The sequence below is a fragment of the Lagenorhynchus albirostris genome, chromosome 19 (assembly GCF_949774975.1).
Source record: "Lagenorhynchus albirostris chromosome 19, mLagAlb1.1, whole genome shotgun sequence".
Classification (NCBI taxonomy): Eukaryota; Metazoa; Chordata; class Mammalia; order Artiodactyla; family Delphinidae; genus Lagenorhynchus; species Lagenorhynchus albirostris.
Window position 1 is genome coordinate 49,109,944 of NC_083113.1, and position 23,951 is coordinate 49,133,894.

General features: G+C 38.9%; 1 protein-coding gene across 7 annotated transcripts in view; it reads left to right on the top strand.

The window, feature by feature from the left end:
• The window catches only part of CNTNAP4 (contactin associated protein family member 4), a 259,350-nt gene that overhangs the window by 16,018 nt on the left and 219,381 nt on the right, over positions 1-23,951 (top strand). For 6 of the 7 annotated variants that reach the window (XM_060130067.1, XM_060130070.1, XM_060130073.1 and 3 more), the window contains exon 2: positions 20,546-20,656. In XM_060130067.1, the coding sequence (XP_059986050.1) occupies positions 20,546-20,656 (111 nt within the window). Of the gene's footprint in view, positions 1-15,575; positions 15,586-20,545; positions 20,657-23,951 lie in introns of those variants that run through there. The other variant, XM_060130072.1, reaches the window with a different exon arrangement.

Genomic DNA, 23,951 nt, shown 5'->3' on the forward strand with positions numbered 1-23,951 from the left:
AATAAGAGCTATAAATTGAGACAGTGACAGTGGAGACAGACTTGTTCCGTGTGAACATGTAAGACTGACAGAATGTCATGATTGATTGAATGTAGAGATACGTGAGGTCGAGGAAGAGCCAATTCCAGTTATTGGCTTTTACTTTTGCTTTATTATAACTGTGTTTGTATTCTAAAAAGTGTAATATGCTTTTTGTATGTAGCTTTCTTTCTGAATAAGGAATTTTAATTCATTTATATTTGTTTCCTTTATTTTTTCATTCTCTTCCCCACTCTGTTTACAAAGGATCATATTTGAATTTTTTGAGATTGTGTGTGGTATGTATAATGCAATATTTTATAAAAATCCATGCCATGGTGGTATACTGAGTAAAACCTGTCTGAAATAAGGCTCACACAGAGTACTTTCTGGCATCGCATGTTGTTACATTTTAATGACATCTCTTATTTTTGGCAGGAACAGGAATATAACCTGAATTGAAGGTTTTGTGGACTGTTCTTCCGCATCACTGATAACTATGTTTTCCTGTCTCCCACTCAAATATCTACCCCCACCCCACCCAGATGTCTTAGAAAGTAGAGATTCAATACTTGCTCCTTCTGACAAAAGGTTGAATTCCTTTAGTTGGGTTGTTTAAAGGCTTCAGGACAAATACAGTCTGGGTTGAAGTATCTGTCACTTGATGTATAAAAAGAAGACCTAGACAAAATAGAAAAGCAAAAATTGATTAAAATTTTACAACTTGCTCTTCAATGTAATTGAACAGACATTTACCAAGTGCCTTCCATGTTGAAGCGTGTGCTAGAAAACAGGTATATAAAGATGTACAGACTCTGCTCTCAAAATGGAAGAGAGAGAGAGAGAGAGAGAGAGAAATGGTACTAATTGTACCATTTTTGGAAATGCCTCATAATTTCAAATCCACTTCTTTTGCTATATCTAAGGATTCAGAAGCTATAGGGGAATGCTATTGAATACTGACCATCTTTGATACCTCAAGCATTGAGAAAAGCTAAGGTAATTGCCCCTCTAGAGAGCTTTAATCCGCCAGTGTGTTTTACAGGGTTACACAATCTTGTGAGATTTAAAAGTCTGTGGCAGGAAACATTTGAGGCTTACAGTTGCTCTCCAGTGGCAACTGTTACATTTTTAAAATATGCCCCTGGACACATCTAGCTATGAAGAAAAACCCAGAAGGTTTTTACTCAACAAAGTTGTAAAGAAATAACCTTTTCTAATTTATAAGTGAACTTCGAGGATTTATGAAAAATAAGAAGAAAAGCTCTTTTTAAAAAAATATTTTTGTATTTTGAACATCAGAATTTCAAGTACAACAAAATCAGCAACTGGTCTTTAACAAGCTATTTAAATTGATGATAACCATTTAGCTAACTCGTCTTGACCACTTAACATTTCAGCATTTGTAATACACTGTTATTTAATTTAAATTTTGCTTAAAACCAGAAAACATACATTCAAAATTCTATTAGATAGGAATGTGCCCTACCCATATTAGTGCTCTACATTGCAAAGAACTAGAGCTATTAAATGAATTATAATAAATCATGATTATTTATATTTTACTCAACCACAGTAACATATTTCATTTATTATGTTGCACCTTTAAAAAATAAAAAGGGACCTGTTCTTCCAGGTGTGCATGCATATCATGAGTTATTTCACAATGGAAATTAAATCCTTAGTACTGAAGAATGAGATAGTGATTTTACAGGAAAATCTTGATTTCAATCTATCACTTAAACTTCTCCGAGGTTAATTGAAATATATGTTCTCAGGCTATGAAATAATTGGTTTTTATTCCTTAAATTTGTCAAAGTTTACTAAACAAAAAGAAGCTGAGAAATTTATGGCAGAGATAGATAGATAGACAGACAATAGATAATATTTTATTCTGCTAATGGTTATATGTAATCCTCCAGCACGCTGTTTACAGATCCCTCTACCCAAAGACTCCAAATAACTTGCCACTTCTGATTTTGTTTGGCATTTGCAACGTACAAAAAATGTCTGTTTTAAATATTTCTTTTAAAAATATTATTCATGCTACAAGACCTGATAAATCAGATACTAACCTAGAAGGCAGAAATCATGTCTGTCCTCTTTAGATCAATGTGTTATCTTTTCCTGATAACCTATAGTCAGAGACCCTTCAAGACACTTTTATTTCTCTGCTACCTTCGCCGATCTCTTCGAGTGGTCACAAATTACTCATTCTTCCTTCTTCAGCATCTCTATATCCACCCCTTTCCTTTTGTTTTACTGTCACAGCCAGAAAGGTGGAGGCTTTTCAACTACACTTTGCGGCTGAGCGTTTAGACGGGGACAAGAAACGTGTGAACACAGAATTTCAATGTGTTGTTTTACTTACTGTGCAAGAGGCTTATACAGGGTGCCAGGACGACAAGGAGGACAGTTGAGCCCAAGGAGGTCAGCTAATGGCTCCTTGTACAGAGGCCGTTCCAAGCTGACGGTCTCAGCAGTGGCACAGAGCAGTGGAACCTGAATAGAACTGCTAGTTTAATCAAACTGTAATAGCGGAGTTTAACCAAAATGTAATAGTCCTGTAGCGTTCATAAGAAGGGTTGATGGGATGGGGGCAAGCAGAGTTGAAAATGAATTTAGAACGAACGCTCCAGGTTTTATGCATGGCAATTAGATTATTTAGATTACCCCGTCAGATGCGTGTGGGAGTAGGAAGGGAGCCAGTGCTGGGAAGCAGCCAGAGCCTCAGTACTAGCGCCCAACCAAGTGGAGAAATTCAGTAGAATCTGAAATTAAGGCAGAAAACCAGTAAGTGGAGTGACCACATTCCTGGAAGTAATGAGGTGGCTGTAGCCATTTGCTCTCCAAGGGCCTAGTTGTCTGCAGGGATATTGGCCAACTGGCTCGTAAACCATCTCCAGGATCACACTGCCATCAATGGGGACATTATCTGATATGCAGACCCTCAGGCTTTCTCTTATCAAGCAAAGTGGTGGGCTTTTAATACTGATTATGGATTGGGGAGGAGTAGGTAGGGCAGAAATGATAGTCATGTGAAGTTTGTATTATACTGATTCATCTTACCTGACTGTGACTCAGTGTTCTCTAGAACATGGTAGAGATTTTTAATTTCAGTTTTTACAGTGTTTTATCTTCAAAAAATTAAATTAGGGCTTCCCTGGTGGCGCAGTGGTTGAGAGTCAGCCTGCCGATGCAGGGGACACGGGTTCGTGCCCCGGTCCGGGAAGATCCCACATGCCGCGGAGCGGCTGGGCCCGTGAGCCATGGCCGCTGAGCCTGCGCGTCTGGAGCCTGTGCTCCGCAATGGGAGAGGCCACAACAGTGAGAGGCCCGCGTACCACAAAAAAAAAAAAAAAAAAAAAAAATTAAATTAGCCAATACTTTGAAGGTGATATCTGTCATAGCAAAGATGCATTTAGGACTTCCCTGGTGGCACAGTGGTTAAGAATCTGCCTGACAATGCAGGGGACATGGGTTCGAGCCCTGGTCCGGGAAGATCCCACATGCCGCGGAACAACTAAGCCTGTGCGCCACAACTACTGAGCCTGCGCTCTAGAGCCCGCAAGCCACAACTACTGAGCTCACGTGCCACAACTACTGAAACCCGCACTCCTAGAGCCCATGCTACGCAACAAGAGAAGCCACCACAGTGAGAAACCCGCGCACAGCAACAAAGAGTAGCCCCCGCTCGCCGCAACTAGAGAAAAGCCTGGCACGCAGCAACGAAGACCCAGTGCAGTCATAAGTAAATAAATAAATAAATAAATAAATATATATATAAAAAGATGCATTTAAAGAACTCTCACTATGGAAAGTATGTTCCATTGTTGTCCACTGTATAGACAACTTTGCCTCTCCTACATCATGTCCAATTAGGATACTGTACACAATGTACTTGCTCAAATAACTTTAAAAGTTCAGGCAATAAAGTGGGACAGTTGTGCTGGTAGTATAATATAGTCTTTAAAGTAAAGATGTTGAATAGAAGAAAAAAAGCCCAAAGTCTTCAACAAGAAATTTACATTCTCTGATCTTCAATTCCCAATCTAGAAAATGGAGATAATATCTTCCTTACAAGTTTGTTGTAAGGGTTTAACGCGGCTAAGGCATAGTATGCAATACTGTAACCATTATTGTTGTTAGCACTTTTCTCTAGAGGCCTGCAGTTAAGATATCCTTGGTACAGTGGCATGGATCAGTTCATCCTATTAATGCCTTAGTTGCTACATGTAAAATCACTTTGCAGTAGGTTAGATGCAGTGACATGTCAGGGAAGTACCTGAGTGATGGGTCAAGGAGAGGATGTCTTTTATATCGGAGTGGTGATGGTGTGAACAGGTAACAAATACTTGGCCAACTCAACAGCGTTTTGTAGGAATTAACATGAAAATGATAACTTATTCATATGAAAACAAAGTAGAAACTATACACCATTCTTTATAATTCCAGAGAAGTGAGAACAGAAATATACAAAAATTAGCATTAAAAAAGAGAAAAATTTTGAATGAGACTCTTGGGTTTTGTCTTTTATTATGGGAATAATCAGGTTTTTTTTTTTTTATTGGAGTATAGTTGCTTTACAATGTTGTGTTAGTTTCTGCTGTAGGGAATAATCGGTTTTTAAGCATGGTAGTCTTGAAAAGCAACACGACATATGGCCACTTGTAATACCATCATCATATTAAAAGCTCTAAGGATTATTTTAAGCTAATTATTTTAAGAGCTAAAGTTGAATGACAAATATTCAAAGTTTTTTTTTAAGAAGTTGTGTTTTAAGGCCAAAAGTAAATGACGGTGGGATATGCAAAAACTGAAATGTGTTTTCCATTTTAAAATAATTTATGACCTAACTCAAGACATAGTACATATATCTAAGATAAAATTAACTATTTAAAAAGTGGTATTTGCAAATAATATGTACACTCATAAACATTAAAAGACCACGAAGTAAATGAGTTACCAGTATTTGGTTTAGTTACAAAGGAATGTTATCAGGATGTTGGCAGGGTTACAATAATTTTAAAAAGAGATGAAGGATGCATCCTATGGTCTCGTCTAAGGCTGGGAGTCCTCTATGCTTATTAGCAGAATTACCTTGCAGCTGAGGCCCTCAATTTCATGCTTGCTGTCAGTTTGGAGCTGTTCTCAGCTCCTAGAGACCACTATATGCTAAGAAACACATGACAGTTTTCTTCTACAAGGGCAGTGGGAACAATTTTACTCATGTTTCACGTCCTCTCCGACTTCTTTGTGTCTTTGACCTTTAAGACTTTTTGAAGGGCTTCCCCGATTAGGTCATGCCCACCCAGGATAATCTCGCTTTTGAGTAACTTAAAGTTAATGAAATTAGAGTTCAATTACATCTACAAAATCTCTTCTGCTTTATAATGTAACCTAATCACAGGAGTGATATCCTATCACATTCATAGGTTTTGCCTGCACTCAAGGGGAGGAGGTTATACAAAGTTCTACAAGGGGCTGGAATCCTGGGGCCATCTTAAAACTCTGACTACTGAGTGGCTTGCACCCCTGGCTGTGGGGCCTGTGCTATGATGCTACCTATGTTTAAGGAGATCAGGGGCTGGAAACATCCAAGTGTCCTTGAAACAGTGGTGGTTCTCTGGTGGGAGTGTGGCCCTGTTGGAAAGGGGGTCGTTCCAGAACTCAGAACTGGTATCAGCCTGTTGTCCCATTGAGCTAACTTATACCTGTTTAGCCAGCTTTTAACTAAGTTGTCAAAAACAGAGTGGAAATCAATCCCAGAGGCCAGCCAAGCTCATCCCTTGTTCAATTATGACCTCAAACACAATGATCTTAGCCAATAAACTGGAAATATCCTCCATCTAACTTCACGTTATAACTCAGAGAAGCTTATCGTTTCTAGTTAACTTGCCCCCCACTCCCCTGTCCCTTAGTTAGAAATTGCTGTTTATTAGATAGCTTTGTGGACTCACCTATTAAAATGCATTTATCTGCAGAAAAATTTCTTATGACTATGAAGGACTTGAGCCTTCGTCTTTAAGTGTGATATTTTGAGATACAAATAACAACTCTCAAAATAATTTGGTAATAAAATGGAGTATTTATTCAGAAATATCAAAATATCATCTAATATGACTAGAAAAGGAACTGAAGTGAGGCTTACCCAATTTTCCCTCCAGGAATCAAAGTCTGAAACATGGCAATTTCAGGTTGCAAATAATCAGTTAATGGAAATAGCACATACTTAGGAGGTCATCGTTGCTGTGACTTCACGCACATGTTGAAGTAGCTGGGCACAGCATGAATGCTTTGAACATTCTAACTACATCATCAAAGGTGTCTAAATGAAGAGATGCCTGTGTCCTCTGAATCCTTTCCACTTTCCTTATGAATCATGGCCACTCAATTTTTGCATCATTTGCAGTCTTAAATTCTATTTTTCTGGAGTAAATGAAGCAAGTAACTCTAAAATTCAAGAGATATAAAGAAAAATATGGCCTTTTGGAACATGAAAAATTATTCTTTAATAGAAAAACAATGCATCCCAAGGACATTTAACTTCCTTTTCAGGTTAATAATTCTGTGCCACTTTTTTTAGAGAGAAGGTAACAATGTGATTGGGCATGTTAAACACTGCCCTCTCTTTCTTTCCCCTTCTCGAGGGTTAATTCTCTTTTTTTTTTTTTTTTTTTTTTTTTTTTTTTGCGGTACGCGGGCCTCTCACTGTTGCGGCTTCTCCCATTGCGGAGCACAGGCTCCGGACGCGCAGGCCCAGCGGCCATGGCTCACGGGCCCAGCCGTTCCGCGGCATGTGGGATCCTCGCAGACCTGGGCACGAACCCGCGTCTCCTGCATCGGCAGGCGGACTCTCAACCACTGCGCCACCAGGGAAGCCCCGAGGGTGAATTCTTATAATAAGATTTTTGTAAGAGATATCCAGCTCAATTTTATCCAGTTCCAACTCTTGAAATGTTTGAATTTGTAATAATTACTTAAGGTAGCAATCACAGGCACTTATACAATACTTACTATATACTAGGTACTAGAACTCTTTATACGCTGACTCATTTAATTCTCAGAAAGCCCTGCTTACCTTAGTACTATCATTATCCTCATTTAGAGATGGGGGAAGGCCGTTTAAAGTGCCTAAGGTCATTCAGTAAATGGCAGAGGCAGGACTTGAGCTCCTGGAGTATGGCTGTGAAGCTGTACTTGTAATCACTATGCTATGCTGTATTCTGGCTTCTGGGTGAGATGACATGTCACTTATGATGCTGACCCTCCAGACACTTTCATTCCAGCAAGTGGAGACCCAGATCACCTGAGAGGTGTTGTCATAGAAGCCCGTTGAGGTTAAGGAGGGACCTTCCTGAGGGATGGGAGTGGTGGTTCAGGAGGGGTTTCATAGAGAAGCAGGAAATACAGCTGAGACTTGGAGAAGAAGCAGGTGCTCAAAATGAAGAGAAGAACCTCTTTCAGCTTTGTGCATTGAGGAGAGGATTGGGATAATCTTCCAAGTGACTTTGGGAATGGTATAGTCCTGTTGCTCTGAAATTATAGTCACACATGTGGATTCCATTGTTAACCCTAATGGCTTACTCAAAATAGAAAGTCTCATCATTAAAGCAGTATATGTGTGTCACTAAATCAGACTCAAAACTATCAATACTTTCTAATAATCACTGGGCAATGATTTGAATCTGAAAAAAATTTTATTTTTTGATTCTACACCTACAGTTTGGTAATTGTGGTAGGTAGAGCAATGGCCTTCCAGGGATGTCCACATGCTAATCCCTGGAATCTTTGAATGTTACCTTACAACGGGACTGGCAAAGGGACTTCGCAGATGTGATTAGATTAAGGCTCTTGAGATGGGGATTTTACCCTGGATTATCCAGATGCGCCCAGTGTAATCACAAGAATACGCGAAAGAGGGTAGCAGGAGAGTCAGGAAGAAGATATGATGGTGGAAGCAGAGATCAGAGGGCTGTGCATGAGGCAGTCGGCCTCTACAAGCTGGAAAAGGGAAGGAAACGGACTCTCCCCTAGAGTTTCACAAGGAATATCACCATGCTGACACCTTGATTGTAGCCCAGTGAAACTAATTCTGGACTTCTGACATCCAGAACTGTAAGATAATACATTTGTGTTGCTTTAAGACACGAAGTTTGTGGTCATTTGTTTCAGCAGCAGCAGCAAACTAATACAGCAGCCATTTACATCCTCTGCCACTCTTCCTGGGCTGTGAAAAACAAGCAGTTGTCTGTAGTAATTCATTCAAGAACAGTATGGAGGTTCCTTAAAAAACTAAAAACAGAATTACCATATGATCCAGCAATCCCACTACTGGGCATATACCCAGAGAAAACCATAATTCAAAAAGAGTCATGTACCACAATGTTCATTGCAGCACTATTTACAATAGCCAGGACATGGAAGCAACCTAAATGTCCATTGACAGATGAACAGATAAAGAAGATGTGGTACATATGTACAATGGAATATTACTCAGCCATAAAAAGGAACGAAATTGGGTCATTTGTAGAGACGTGGATGGATCTAGAGACTGTCATACAGAGTGAAGTAAGTCAGAAAGAGAAAAACAAATATCATATATTAACGCATATATATGGAACCTAGAAAAATGGTACAGATGAACCGGTTTGCAGGGCAGAAATTGAGACACAGATGTAGAGATCAAACATATGGACACCAAGGGGGGAAAGCGGCAGGGGGTGGTGGTGGTGGTGTGATGAATTGGGCGATTGGGATTGACATGTATACACTGATGTGTATAAAATTGATGACTAATAAGGACCTGCTGTATAAATTAAATTAAATTAAATTAAAAAAAGAGTTTTTTAAAAAATAAATTTATATATATATTTATTTTTGGCTGCGTTGGGTGTTTGCAGGCTTTCTCTAGTTGCGGCGAGCGGGGGCTACCCTCTGTTGTGGTGCGCGGGCTTCTCGTTGCGGTGGTTTCTCTTGCTGCAGAGCATGGGCTCAGTAGTTGTGGCTTACGGGCTCTAGAGCACAGGCTCAGTAGTTGTGGAGCACGGGCTTAGTTGCCCCACGGCATGTGGGGTCTTCCTGGACCGGGGCTCGAACACGTGTCCCCTGCATTGGCAGGCGGATTCTTAACCACTGCACCACCAGGGAAGCCCCCAGTCAAGAGTTTTTACATGAGCCTATTAAGAAGAAAGAAAAACAAAAACAGAAGAAAAGTTCTTTATTCTGCACATTTAAACCTATTTTCTTTTAAAGACACACCTTCATTACCATTTGACTTTAGTTGTTCTATCATAGATTTAAAGGCATGTTAATCTGTGTTGTTTGCAATAAATAGAGGAGGATTCACATAAACTCCTATACCTGAGCTCACACGGTATGCATTCCACAATCTGTATATGAGCAAATGTAGACAGAATGTCCTCGGATTCATTTATATGGGATACTTTCTATGGCTTTCATCTTTTTTCTTGCTTGACTGTATGTTGTGTGTTTAGATTGTCAACAGCATCAACCTCATGTTTGGTGAACATCATTTTTACTTGTATTATCATTTTTTGTAACTATCCATTTCTAACCTTACATGAGAATTTTGTTTAGACTGGCCTTCCTCTTCCTTAATTCGAAGCATATTTTATTTTATCCAAGTTACACACCTATTAATGTTCTAAACTTCTCCCCACCTCCACTCCACAAAATTCAAAATTTATGAGAGGCCCCTTTGTATCTCTGTTTTAAACATCGTACATTCTACAGTTTATTATTTGAATGATTTTGAGTTTTATACCTACTTAAAGCTTCTCTCTTTAAGTCTTTTTTAGTCAAAAGTCAGTTCTGAAATTTAGATTTGGTCATAAAAGGAATGAATTCGAGATATGGTTACAAGTCTTAAATCTACTCATTGTAATAGGGAAGAACTTTTTGTACTCTATTACAAGCTAATCACTAAAGGGATGTTGCCTGTAAGCTTAAATTATACATAATGGCCCATCTCTGGGAACCCTGCCTCCCAGGTAATGAGCATTAAGCTAAAATACTTTTGTTTAGCTCACAGGAAACATCCTGACCAGGCCCACCTGTGAACTACAGCAGGGAGGAAGAAATTAACACATCCCTTCAGAGGCTGACCAGAACCAGGAAATGTTTGACTTTCCTCCCTCCCCTTTTAGTATAAAAGAAGCCTGAATTCTAAATCAGGAAAGATGGTTCTTTGGGGCATGAGTTCACCAACCTCTCGGTCTGCCCGCTTTCCAAATAAAGTTGTTATTCCTTGGCCCAACAGCTTGTCTCTTGATTTATTGGCCTGTCGTGCAGCGAGAAGTAGGAGCTTAGACTCGATAACATCATCATGGTGTCACATGTGGTCATTTATCTGTCAGTATAGGCTTGTGTTGTGTACAGATTCCTAGAACTCTGATCCTGTCTTTACTTTTTAATTATTTCTTCCACCCCTTCACCTTTGGTTGGTTTTGTTTGGTGGACTTGTAGGTCTCTTTGTCTTAATATCTGGACTTTAAATAGTTGCTATGAAACCTCTAAAATCAATCAGCCTCTGGCTGTGCTGTCTTTAAAAGTTAACTGCCTTCCCATTAATCCATTATTTGTGAAGATTAATTGGGAAAGCTATTCAAACCAAGGCTATAACTTGGGTATGTGTTTGCCTCCAGTGTTTGCCTCCAAGTGAAACCTTATCCCATTAACATCAAAGAGTATTTATACACACACACACACACACACACACACACACACACACACACATACACATATGTATCTATGTGTGTGTGTGTGTGTGTGTATGTAATTCACCCATGGCTTATGTAGGAGAAAATGCACAGAAATTTATAGGCTGCTGCCAAAATGAATTCTTGACAACTAGAAAACCATCTTTGTCTTTGACTCAGCTCTAGAAAAAATACTGATAAATATTTACTTGAGTTGCAGCAATATATTTTGAGTTGCAGCAATATGTTGTTTTTTAGATTTAAGCCACTGATTGACAAAGTTAGAAGCTCATGTTTGTCTTATGTCTAAAACTAGTCTCCTCAGTGAATGTTAATTTTCATGTCAGAGTCAAATCACTACTCAAGCTAAAGAATTTAGCAGTGATCTATACTCAGTGGTATCTAATTGAGTTGAAATGTTATTTTAGGTAATGATGAGAGAGAAAAATCAGGATAGGCCCATATTTTGTCACCTACTCTTATGAAAAATTATATTTTATTCAAGCCCAGTTGTATCATCACTACTCCTTAAAATTTATTCTTTTTCTTTTTTTCTCACCAGAATGTCACTGTGTGGTAACTGCCTCCACACACTGTCAGTTGACATAGTTACATAGGGAGAAAGGGATGGGTTGTGTGATACCATAACCATTTCTTTGATCTTTAAATAGCCTCGTGAAACAGTATGAAAAGCATAAAGAGATTTGCAAAAGGAACAAATCTCTCGACTGCATAGAAATTAATTTGCAAGTCTATTTTAGTGGTTTCCAAATTACCATGGTCCTGGCTAAACTACACCCCAGGCAAAGCAAGTCCGAGTGACCTGGAATAGGGCACAGTCATGGGCAAGTTTTAAACCTCCCTCAAGTGATTGTGCTATGTAGCTAGGATGAATTGCTATAGGTGCATGCTCCATGAAAGTGACAGCCTGAGGCTGATCCGTGTATATATTATTTCATCAGGAGGCTGATGCTACTTTTCAAACATAACCTGGGTCTTCTACAAATTCTTAGGATGGCCTTCTGTGGCTTTTCTTCGATGTGCTGAGTGAATGCTTGGAGTGGTTACCACTGTGAGGATGAGCCTGCAGAGTTGGGAAGAGCTCCTTGACGTGGAAATCAACGAAGGCCACCCAAATGAAAACAAACACAGGCTCTTTATCCAGAGTTTACGATAGCTAGGGAGTCAGCCGCCACCACTTGTGTTTGGCAGAGACTCAAAGGCAGGCAGGGGGCAAGGGAAAGCTTTATAGTGAAAAGACAAAAAAAAGAGAGAAGGCATCAGATATGCCCTGATTGGAAGCTGTTGGCAGGGGGAAGCTGTAGACAGAGTAACCAGAAGCAGGCCATCCTATGTGATGCATTAGGTGTGTGTATTTGGGTTCTTCTGTATTTAGCAGAGATTTATCCAGTCCTTAATTGGAAGCAGGGGCACAAATTAGAGAAGCTATATGATATTTACCAAGTACTGGCTGTATGGGGCCAATTGCTACAAGGGATTATCGTTAGGCTTCCTGCGGTGGCTACCGAGGATAGCAGGTTGGTTCCTGGGCTGGTTGCTGCACGTTATGGGTCAGAAGTTCTGTTTTTGTGTGTACTGTGGCCATTGTCCATTTGTATATTCAGTCTCTCATTGGGCAGAAGTGGTCATCAGGGACTGGATCCTGTGTCATGCCGGGGCAGGAAGATGGGACTCCTCCTGGAATCCTAAAACTGGACCTGAATAATCTGTAGAACTAACTCAGATTTGGCTTATGGTTAAAGAACAATATTGTTTTCTCACTTTGGGGATGAAATCTTGCCTTGTACACTATATTTCTGATCTATGTTAGCCTAATTCCACACTTTTCCTAAATTAGTCCATGATTTCCAATTTCAGCTGGATGACAATTTCAATAATATAGATCAGAAATAAAACATTTTCTTTAAGGAAATAGATTTCTTGAAGGGAAGGTCATTCCTTAATCCTGACTTTGTCAGTGGAATATTTGGGTTAGGTCTAAATAGTAAACTGTTTCTGAAAAGACTGAGATTCCAATGTTACCAAAGCTCCCTGTCAAAAGTCCCACTCCTGCCTCTAGTGTATGGGAATTTCTGAAGATTTTTAAGCATGTTTCCTATCTGTCCTATCCTGTCCTGTCCTATTCTTCTTCAATGAGTATTCCCGTGGGAAATATGATACATTAGCAGGTACGCAATTGATTTTGGCGGGTCTTCCAAATAACAGAGAAGGTTGTTCTACTCAGTGGCAACTAAGCTGAATGTTACTGAAAATGACCCTACTTTTGCTCAGCTATATTTTAGATTACCAGTACCTGTTTACCAGTGTAGTGGCTCAGAACAACAGCTGTGTGTCTTTGGGTAAATCGTGTCACCACTGTGTCCCTTTCTCCTCAATTGTACAATGGAGTTAATAGTAGCAAATAGCATGAGGTATTTGTCAGGATTTAACACATGTAAAGCACTGAGGACATAAGCAGCTGATAATATGGACCTATTATCTTAGTACAGGTAGTATTGCACAGGGATTAAGAAAATTGAATGACTTTTATTAAAAACGGAACAGCTTTTACTGACTTATGAGAATTAAAGCCCTTTGTAAAATAAATTACTTCTGATCAAGCTATATTAAAATACTTTCAATATAGCTTGCATCTTTATTTGTAAGAGGCTATTGAGTTTTTTCATATATACAATTCGCCAGAGGTCTAATTTCTCATTGTCTTTTTAATGACAATGGTAAGTTCTTCTCTCACGGTGAGGAGTAAATGATGTCTTTTCTGAAGTATGGATTTGAGAGCTGTAGATCTGTGTGTCTCTTTCTGCATGTGTGTGCACGTGCACACACACATGAAAGTGTCTCAACAGAAATCAGGTAATTTTTTCCCCTGGAATATGTATATTCTAACATAATTCATTAAAACTCTTTACATGAAATCAAACAAGACTGAAAATACTAAAAAATTACCCCCCAAATTTGTAATTACAAAAAAAGACAGAACTATAGTTTCACATTTCCGACTGTATTATCAAGTTTAATGTGGAAATTCTGACTATGAAAAGTTGTATAAAAAGTAATATATATAATTTTGCAAAAGCATAGAGTAGTAAGAGTGATGTTCATTTCTTCCTCGGAAAGAATTAACTAATTAACCAAACATGCCTTGCTACCCTTTTGAATTGTACAAGCCTTCCCCCTGATGACTGTGCTTTTAAATTTCACTGGTGACTGAAGTCTTTCATACTCTGCTGTGCCCCTTGTACCTAGAATGTGCTTTTATTCTCCCGGTCAAATTCCCTTCTTCACCAAGCTTGTCAAGCCGTACCCGATCCCCACCGCGTTCGGCTGTGAGGGAGCTGCGGCAGCGCAGTTCATCCGCAGCACCTGAACCGAGGGAGCGGTGGGAGCTGAGTCCCAGCATGCAATGCGGCAGCTTGAGGCTCGGGGCGAAGCGATCCTGGAGCCATTCCCCGCTGTGGGGGACAGCGGGATGCAGGCCAGGGCTCTCTTGCTGGGAGGTAGACAGCCCTATGCATCCCGTGTGCAGATGGTGGGAGGTACAATAAGCAGCACGGGGGGCCAGGAAGGCCTCAGCCTCCCAGGTGCCCATCCTGAAAGTTGGAGAGGCAGCAGAGAATTTCCACCTGGCCCCTGCCATTTAGGAACCTTCCTTCTTAAGGTCAAGAGGAAGCGCGAGGGAAGCTGGGAGCTAGGACCTCCACGCCGACTCAAAGCGAGAGCTGAACAGAACCAGAGCCAGCGGCACGCATGTGCCACTGATGTGCAGGAAGCAGGAGAGAGATGAGCAGGCTACAGTGCCGGGAGAGAACTGAAGGTGAGGTGAGGTGAGGGCCATAGCCTGAGCTGCTCATCTGTTTAGGGTGCGGCACGGGGGTTGCAGCCGTCCAGGGTCCAGGCCCAGCATTCCCGCTCCACAGTTGGCCCAGGTTCTCCCTGTTCAGCAGCTTCTGTGGTGGGCAGTCCTCTGGAGACTTGCAGGAGTGGGTGCAGAGGTGTCAGTACTTGCACGCTATATATTTACATACGTAAATATGTAAATTACATATACCACCGCGCCACCGTCTGCCTGTCTTCCTTATCCCGGCCCCCACTAAGCCCCAACACTTGTAGTGGTCTCGCCTGGAGACAAGAGGGAGAAGGACAGAGGCTCTGCCATATCCCACTGTCTCCTTGGACCCTAGAGGTACTGAGACAGGGTGCTTTCGGGAAGGAGGGGAGCCTTTGGGGGGCCATCCCCGGGGCCTGGACCTAAGCAGGGGAGGCCATGTCCCACCCCACCTCTTGTTTCTGGACCCTCCTCCCCTTTGGGTGTGTGTGTTCTAATTTTCTTTATAGAAAAATAGACCAAAAAACAAAAATAATAGAGAGAGAGGTATTTAACTGCGATAAACTAGCCCCATGTGGCCAAAAAAAGAAAAAAAGAGAAATGTATTTGTATTATATGTATTATTCATATTATGTGAAATATATTTATATGTATGTATAAAATCATATGTATTGTTATTAATGCATTTTTATGCATATAGTATGTATATATAAATATGTTCAGACATATTTATATAAGGTTACCATGTAAGTATATGCCATCACTTAAACTTATGATGGCCAACTTAGCATTTATACAAGGGTCAGCTTGTGTGTATATATATATGTGTATATATATATATATATGGATACACACACGTATACATTATACATATGTATGTTGTAATATATGTATGTTATAACACATATGCAGATGCCTGTACCCATATGTAGTATAATTGTATATATCATTAATATGTATTATACTTGTGTATATGATTACATATTTATATGTATAATTGTATATGTAATATATGTATAACATGTATAACACAGTATAGTATAACTGTATATTGTATAACTATACTGTGTTATACATATATTATACATATATATGATTATACACATACATATATAAGTACAAATATTATATATATACATATAGTATGTATATAATACATTATACTATTATATAAATATATGTAAAGTATGTACATATAGTATATGGGTAGTATATACATATAATATAGTATATATGTACATATGTACTGGTCCCTTGGTGAAGGGACCAGGATAGTATGATGATCTGATATAGTACTTAATTAAAAAATACAATTATGTTTTGAGCTGAAATAATATATTATTTCAGCTTTGAAAAGCTCCTTCCTTAAATGCCTGTATATTTATACACTCTGAATAGCGGTAAAGTAGAGCTAACAATCACTGAAATGTGAGAGGAAGTTGAGCGTTCTAGCTGGGGGATTAGTCCAGGAGAAAACTAGTTCATTGGGCTGCTTTTTTTTACTAGAGTGTAGGGTAGGGTTTCTTAATGGCTGCACTGTTGACATTTGGGCCTGGATAATTTTTGGTTGTGGGGTGCCACCCTGGGCACTGTAAGGTGTTTAGCTGCATCCCTGGCCTCCACCCACTAGATTCCAGTAGTACCCCCAAGTTGTGATGACCAAAGTGTCTCCAGATATTGCTAAGTGTTCCCTGGGAGGGGGAGGGAAATCAGCCCTGGTTATGGTTCTTAGCTTTGCAAGACCAGAACCTGCATTTTACTGCTTTAACTGGTACAGTCAGAGAAAACTGGTTTTCTGGAATGAAATTCACAGGAGAGTAATTCTTTTTTTTATTATTAATTAACTAATTGTTGGCTGCATTGAGTCTTTGTTGCTGCGCATGGGCTTTCTCTAGTTGTGGTGAGCGGGGGAGGGGGTCTCTACTCTTCATTACGGTGCACGAGCTTCTCATTATGGTGTCTTCTCTTGTTGGGAGCACGGGCTCTAGGCGCGCAGGCTTCAGTAGTTGTGGCTCACGGGCTTAGTTGCTCCGTGGCATGTGGGATCTTCCCAGACCAGGGCTCGAACCCGTGTCCCCTGCATTGGCAGGCAGATTCTTAACCACTGCGCCACCAGGGAAGTCCCAGGAGACTGATTCTTAATCCAGAGTACAATTTCATTAATGTCTAGCGGGAAATATCCGTTTTACTCACTCCAGACTCATTATTGCTGAGATCCCCCTCCCCTGGTGTTAAGACTATTGCAGATCAAATTGGTAATAAACAAATAGCTTGGCAAACCTGGAATTGGAGTGTGTACCTTCTTGAGAGGTATTTTGTTCATGTCATTATGGTGTCTGATGAAATTCCTGTACTCCAAACCTAAAGAAATAGTGATTGTAGTCCTGGTGTTCTTACTTACTAGATTCTGGACCCCAACTCACTTCATAAACATCATGGTCCCGTCACAGTGAGATGAGCAAATTACCCAAGCTCTGTGACTCAGTTTTACCTCATCTGTAAAATAATATCAGTACCTCAAAGAGGAGTGGTAAGGATTGGTAACTACGTGTTGAATGGCTGTAAGTTCTTAGCAGAGAGTGCTCACTGAATGTGTTCACTATTATTAGTTCTATGTAAGAATAACTTTAGAATATTCTGCTGCTAAGTAAACATACCACAGATTGGGGGGAAATGTATATACTCATGTAACTACCACTCAGACCTACAGCTAGAACTTTACCAAACACCAGAAGCCCCCATCTGTCCTCCCCCAACCCCTGTCCCCTGCCGACCTCTTTCCCGTATCACGTGTCCCTCTTCTCACAAGTGGAATAAGCACCCCTTCTCTTAGATTAATCCCATTCTTTTTAAGCTAAAAATAAAACAGTATTGAGTCTCAATTTATAGTGGCAAAAACAAATGTGCAATAAATATATGCCCTCTAGAGTGATTGCACTAGAGAGGCATTTTACATCGGAAACATTGATTTGAATCTGCATAATTGATTGTTAATTGCAGTTAAACAGCCTTGTTGGGTCACAGTTATACCTGAATACTCATAATGATTCAAAAATGATTATAGTTTTGGTAGACACACACCCACAAATGCACCCCCCCAATATAGATAATGTGCTCATTTGCTCACGCTAACACACACATCATAGCTTCCACAGCATACTAAAGCATTTTGGTTGTGGCTTGTGATTGGGTGTAATCAGAATTTCCTTCAACACTTCATGGATTGTTATGTCTTTTTATGTCTACACTTCTTAACACTTGAATTACAACTAGATTGAGTGTCAGTACTTAAGCCAGTCAATAGACATGCAGGAACTGTGGGCCAGTTATCACGTCTTTTTTAAGAGCTAGCTAAAGCAGGGGTCCCCAACCCCCATGCCACAGGCTGGTAGCAGTCTGTGGTCTGTTAGGAACCAGGCTGCACAGCAGGAGGTGAGCTGCAGGCAAACAAGCATAGCTGCATCTGTACTTACAGCCGCTCCCCATCGCTTGCATTACCGTCTGAGCTCCACCTCCTGTCAGCATTATGGTGAGCTGTATAATTATTTCATTATATATTACAATGTAATAATAATAGAAATGAAGTGCACAGTAAATGTGATACGCTTGAATCAATCTGAAACCATCCCCCCACAACTGTGGAAAAATTGTCTACCATGAAACTGGTCCCTGGTGCCAGAAAGTTTGGGGACCGCTGAGCTAAAGAGTTTAAGGTGTGAAAGAAGAAAAAGGGGACTTTAAATGAAAATGAGACAATCTTAAAAAATAAAACGCTACCTTTAGCAAATTCTTTTGAAAGGCAACAAATGTTAAGTTGGTAAATTTTTACTTACCACTTATAATTTAAACCTTTAACTTTAAGAAAAAGTACATATTTCAAATGGCAGGACTGCAGAAAAATATTGTAGTTTGAATAGTTAAGCAGTAAAACTGATAGTGACTATTTTATAAAAACCTATGTTCAAGAAGCATAGGCTTCATAAAATTTCAGATGAATCTAGATAATTCCTGGATTTATTTAAAATGTTTATTGTTAATTTAAAAATTGGGACAATAATCCTGCATGATTTTTAATTACCAACGTATGTTAAATCCTAAATATAAGAGAAATATTTTCTGATTAGAGCAAAAATGGCAACAACTTAATAATTGTATAAAGTGAAAATCTGAAGATTGCATGAAATGAAGAATTAGCTGAATAAAATAAGCGTGTATAGATATCATGGTCAACATGAGACTGCTCTTATACTTTTCCTCACTCTTTGTGCCTTACTTTTTATTGGATATGTGATATACATAATAGGATAGATAAGACATGTATATACTTTCATATATATCCTTACATACCTATTCATAGACACATACAGGTATGTGTATGTATACACACACACACGCACACACACACTGCCTTCCTTTAGAAGTAACCACTATCGTGAATTCTAAGCTTTTCATTTCTTTGTTTTGTTTTTTTTTGTTTTGGTTTGGTTTTTTTTTTGTGGTACGTGGGCCTCTTACTGTTGTGACCTCTCCCGTTGCGGAGCACAGGCTATGGACGCGCAGGCTCAGCAGCCATGGCTCAAGGGCCCAGCCGCTCCACGGCATGTGGGATCTTCCTGGACCGGGGGCACGAACCCGTGTCCCCTGCATCGGCAGGCGGACTCTCAACCACTGCGCCACCAGGGAAACCCTGTTTGATTTTTTAAATAGTTTTCTTTCCTAGTCACATGTGTCCCTAAATGATGTATTACTTAGCTTTGCTTGTTTTTAAGATTCTCAAAACTATCAACATATATTATATGGTCTTCTATAACTTTTTTATTAAATATTTTATTTCTAAGATCCAACCTTGTTATTTTATTGATTTTTTGGTGTATGTTGGTGTAGTTCTTTTTCCTGCTGTATGTTATTTCATTGTGAAAAGTACTATGATTTATTGATCTCTTCTTTGATCAATAAATGTTCGGATTGTTAATCAATTTTTGCTATCATGAACATTGTTGCTAGAAATCGCACACATCTCCCTGTGCACAAATACAAGAGTTGCTCTAGGTTAATGCTTCTCAACTTTTTTTCTTATGGCACACAATAAACACTAGTATTTGTATGACACCTAGAAGGCAAAGCTTCTTGAGACCAGCAGTTCGTCATAGGGAGGCTCTGCCCAGGAGAAAATACATATCGATGGACCATGGGGTACAGAAGGTCAAGTATGCAAGCTGATGACAAATTGTTTTTTAAAAGTAGGTGCTTGCCTTTACACTCCCACTAGCAGGATGTTGGAGTTTCTCTTGGCCCACATTATCTGGACCATCTGGTGTTGTCAGACTTATTAAATCTTGCTGGTCTGCTGTTTGTAAAATAATATCTAATTGTAGTGTTAATTTACACTTTGAGTTTGATCGTCATTTAATAGTGGTTCTGTGCTGTGAACTCTCTGGTCTAGCCTTATGTCATTTTTTCTAGGGTGTTTTCTAACTGATTTAAAAGGGGTTTTTGTTTCTCGTTTTTTTTTTTCCCCCTTAATTTGCAATACTATTTGTAAACTGTTTGGGGAGTACTTTTTCCATGTTGTGATGTTTCTCTTTACATCACATGTCTTTTGGCAACCCTAAGTTCTTAGTTTTAATCTAGTTAAGTTTATAATTCTTTCCTAATATACATTTATTTATGTAAATTAGGAATACCGATTAGGTATTTTTGTTTCTTGTTTAAGTAAACCGTTTCTATCTCAAGATACTGTTTTGTAATTTCCACGAAGTTTTCCTTCTTCATTTCCATATGCTCTTGTCTTTAAATTCTTTTTCTCTTATTGAACTTACACTATATATAAGCAGTGGGCATGTTGTTAGAGATCCTAGATTTATTGTTTTGTTTTGTTTTGTTTATTTGTTTTATCTGTTGAATCCAAGTAAGCTGTCAGCACATTACTAACTGAATGTGGAATTTTTCCTTTTGGCAGACGATTGTGATGACCCTCTGGTGTCTGCCTTGTCTCAGGCATCATTCAGCAGTTCATCCGAGCTCTCTAGCAGCTATGGTCCTGGATTTGCAAGGCTAAATCGAAGAGATGGTAAGTCTGCTTTTTCTGCTCTGATTGGTTCATGACGAATCTCATTCATCTTCCATTCTCCTTTAGTAAAATCATTGTAAGTGATATATTGTAAAAGGTAGTAAATTTCTTAATAAGCAAATGGCAGAAACTGATGGGATGTTCATGACATTTAGGATTGGCTCTAGAATGACAAAGGGATGCACCTGTTCTGAGATCTTGTATCATCATTTTAGTGCCCAAAGAATTGAATTCCCTAAATCTGGTGATTTTTTTTAATGTATCTTATAAAATAAACTTTTCTTTAGAATTTTTTAATTTTTTAATTGAAATATAGTTGATATACTATATAATTTTAGTTTTACGTGTACAATATATTGGTTTGACATTTAAATACACTGTGAAGTGATCACCATGTTATGTCTAGTAACCATATAAAGATATTACGGTATTATTAACCATATTCCTTATGCTGTATATTACATCCCATGACTTATTTATCTTATAACTGGAGGTTTATACCTCCTAATTCCCTTCACCTATTTTACTCATCCGCTCAACCCTCCTCCTCTGATAACCACCTCTTTGTTCTCTGTATCTAATTTCATTTTGTTTTGTTTTTTAGATTCCAGATATAAGTGCAATCATACGGGTTTGTCTTTCTCTGACTTATTTCACTTAGCATAATACCCTCTAGATCCATCTAAGTTGTCACAAATGGCAAGATTTTATTTTTTTAATGAAAAATAAACATTCCACTGTATATGTATATACCACATCTTCTTCATCCATTCATCTACAGAGGACATTTAAGTTGCTTCTATACCCTGGCTATTGTAAATAATGCTGCAATGAACATAGGAGTGCATATATCTTTTTGAATTAGTGTTTTTATTTTCTTGGGGTAAATACCCAGAAGTGAAATTGCTGGACCTTATAGTATTTCTGTTTTTAATTTTTTGAGTAACCTCCATACTGTTTTCCATAGCAGCTGCACCAATTAATCCCACCAACAGTGTACCAGGGTTCCTCTTTCTCTACATCCTTGCAGACAGTTGTTATTTCTTGCCTTTTGGATGATAGCCGTTCTGACAGGTGTGAGATACATCTCATTGTGGTTTTGATGTGCATTTCCCTGGTGATGAGTGGTGTTGAGCCTGTTTTCAGGTGTCTGGTGGCCATTTCTATGTATTCTTTGAGAAACTGTCTATTCAGGTCCTCTGCCAATTTTTAAATTGAATTGGTTGTTTTTATGATATTGAGCTGTATGAGTTCTTTGTATATTTTGGATATTAAACCCTATTCGAATATGTCACTTGCAGATATCTTCTCCCATTCAGTAGGCTACCTGTTTGTTTTGTTGATGGTTTTCTTCACTGTGCAGAAGCTTTTTAGTTTGATTAGGTCTCATTTGTTTTATTTTGGTTTTGTTTCTCTTGCTTGAGGAGAGAGATCCAAAAATATATTGCTAAGACCAATATCAAAGGGCATACTGCCTATGTTTTGTTCTAGAAGTTTTATGGTTTCAGATCTTACATTGAAGTACTTAATCCATTTTGAGTTTATTTTTGTATGTGGTGTGAGAAAGTAGTCCAGTTTGATTCTTTTGCATGTAGTCTGATTTTTCCAACACCATTTATTGCAGAGGCTGTCTTTTCCCCATTGTATATTCTTGCCTTCCTTGTTGTACATTAATTGACCATATAACGTGGTTTATCACATCGATTGATTTGCAGGTATTGAGCCATTTTTGCATCCTTAGGATAAATCCCACTTGATCATGGCATATGATCCTTTTTAATGCATTGTATATTTTGATTTTTGCATCCATGTTCATCAGTGATATTGGCCCGTAATTTTGTGTGTGTGTGTGTGTGTGTGTGTGTGGTGTCCTTGTCTAGTTTTGGTATCATGGCGATGCTGGCCTTTTAGACTGAGTTTCGAAGTATTCCTTCCTCTTCAATTTTTTGGAATAGTATGAGAATGATAGATGTTAACTCTTCTTTAAATATTTGGTGGAATTCACCTGTGAAGCTGTCTAGTCCTGGACTTTTGTTTGTTGGGAGTTTTTTGACTACTGATTCAGTTTCATTACTAGTAATTGGTCTGTTCAGATTTTCTGTTTCTTCCTGATTCATTCTTAAAGATGGTACGTTTCTAGAAATTTATCCATTTTTTTCTATGCTATACAATTTGTTGTTGTATAATTATTTGTGGTGATCTCTTATGATCCTGTGTATTTCTGTGGTGTTGGTTGTAACTTTCCCTCTTTCGTTTCTGATTTTATTTATTTGGTTCTCTCTTTTTTTCTTGGTGAGTCCAGCTAGAGGTTTATCAATTTTGTTTATCTTGTCAAAAAACTCAGTTCTTTTTTTCATTGGTCTTTTTTTGTTTGTTTTAGTTACTGCTCTGCTCTTTATTATTTCCTTCTGCTAACTTTGGACTCTTTTCTTCTTTTTCTATTTCCTTTATGTGTAAGTTCAAATTGTCTATTTGACATTTTTCTTGTTTACTGAGGTAGGCCTGTATTGCCATGGATTTCCATTTTCATTTTTCTCAGGGTATTTTTAAATTTCCTCTTTGATTTCTTCAATGACCCATTGGTGGTTTGGTAGCATATTGTTTAGACTCCAGTGTTTATGTTTTTTCTAGTTTTTTTTCTTGTAGTTAATTTCTAGTCTCATACTCATATGGTCAGAAAAGATGCTTGATATGGTGTCAGTTTTCTTAAATTTACTGAGACTTTTTCTTGTGGCCTAGCTTGTGATCTGTCTTGGAGAATGTTCCATGTACACTTGAAGATAATGTATATTCTGTTATTCTGGGATGAGATATGCTGTATATATCAATCCATCTGGTCTAATGTGTCATTTAAGGTCAGTGTTTCCATTTGGATGATCAGTCCATTGACATAAGTGGAGTGTTAAAGTCCTTTACTGTTATTACTGTCAATATCTCCCGTTATGCTTGTTAATATTTGCTTTATATATTGATGTGCTTCTATGTTGGGTGCATATATATTTACAAGTGTTATGTCTTTGTTGGGTTGATCCCTTTAGCATTTTGTAATGTCCTTCTTTGTGTCTCATTACAATCTTTCTTTTTTTTTGGTACACGGGCCTCTCACTGTTGTGGCCTCTCCCGCTGCAGAGCACAGGCTCCAGACGCGCAGGCTCAGCGGCCATGGCTCACAGGCCCAGCCGCTCCATGGCATGTGGGATCTTCCTGGACTGGGGCACGAACCCGTGTCCTCTGCATCGGCAGGCAGACTCTCAACCACTGCGCCACCAGGGAAGCCCACAGTCTTTGTTTTAAA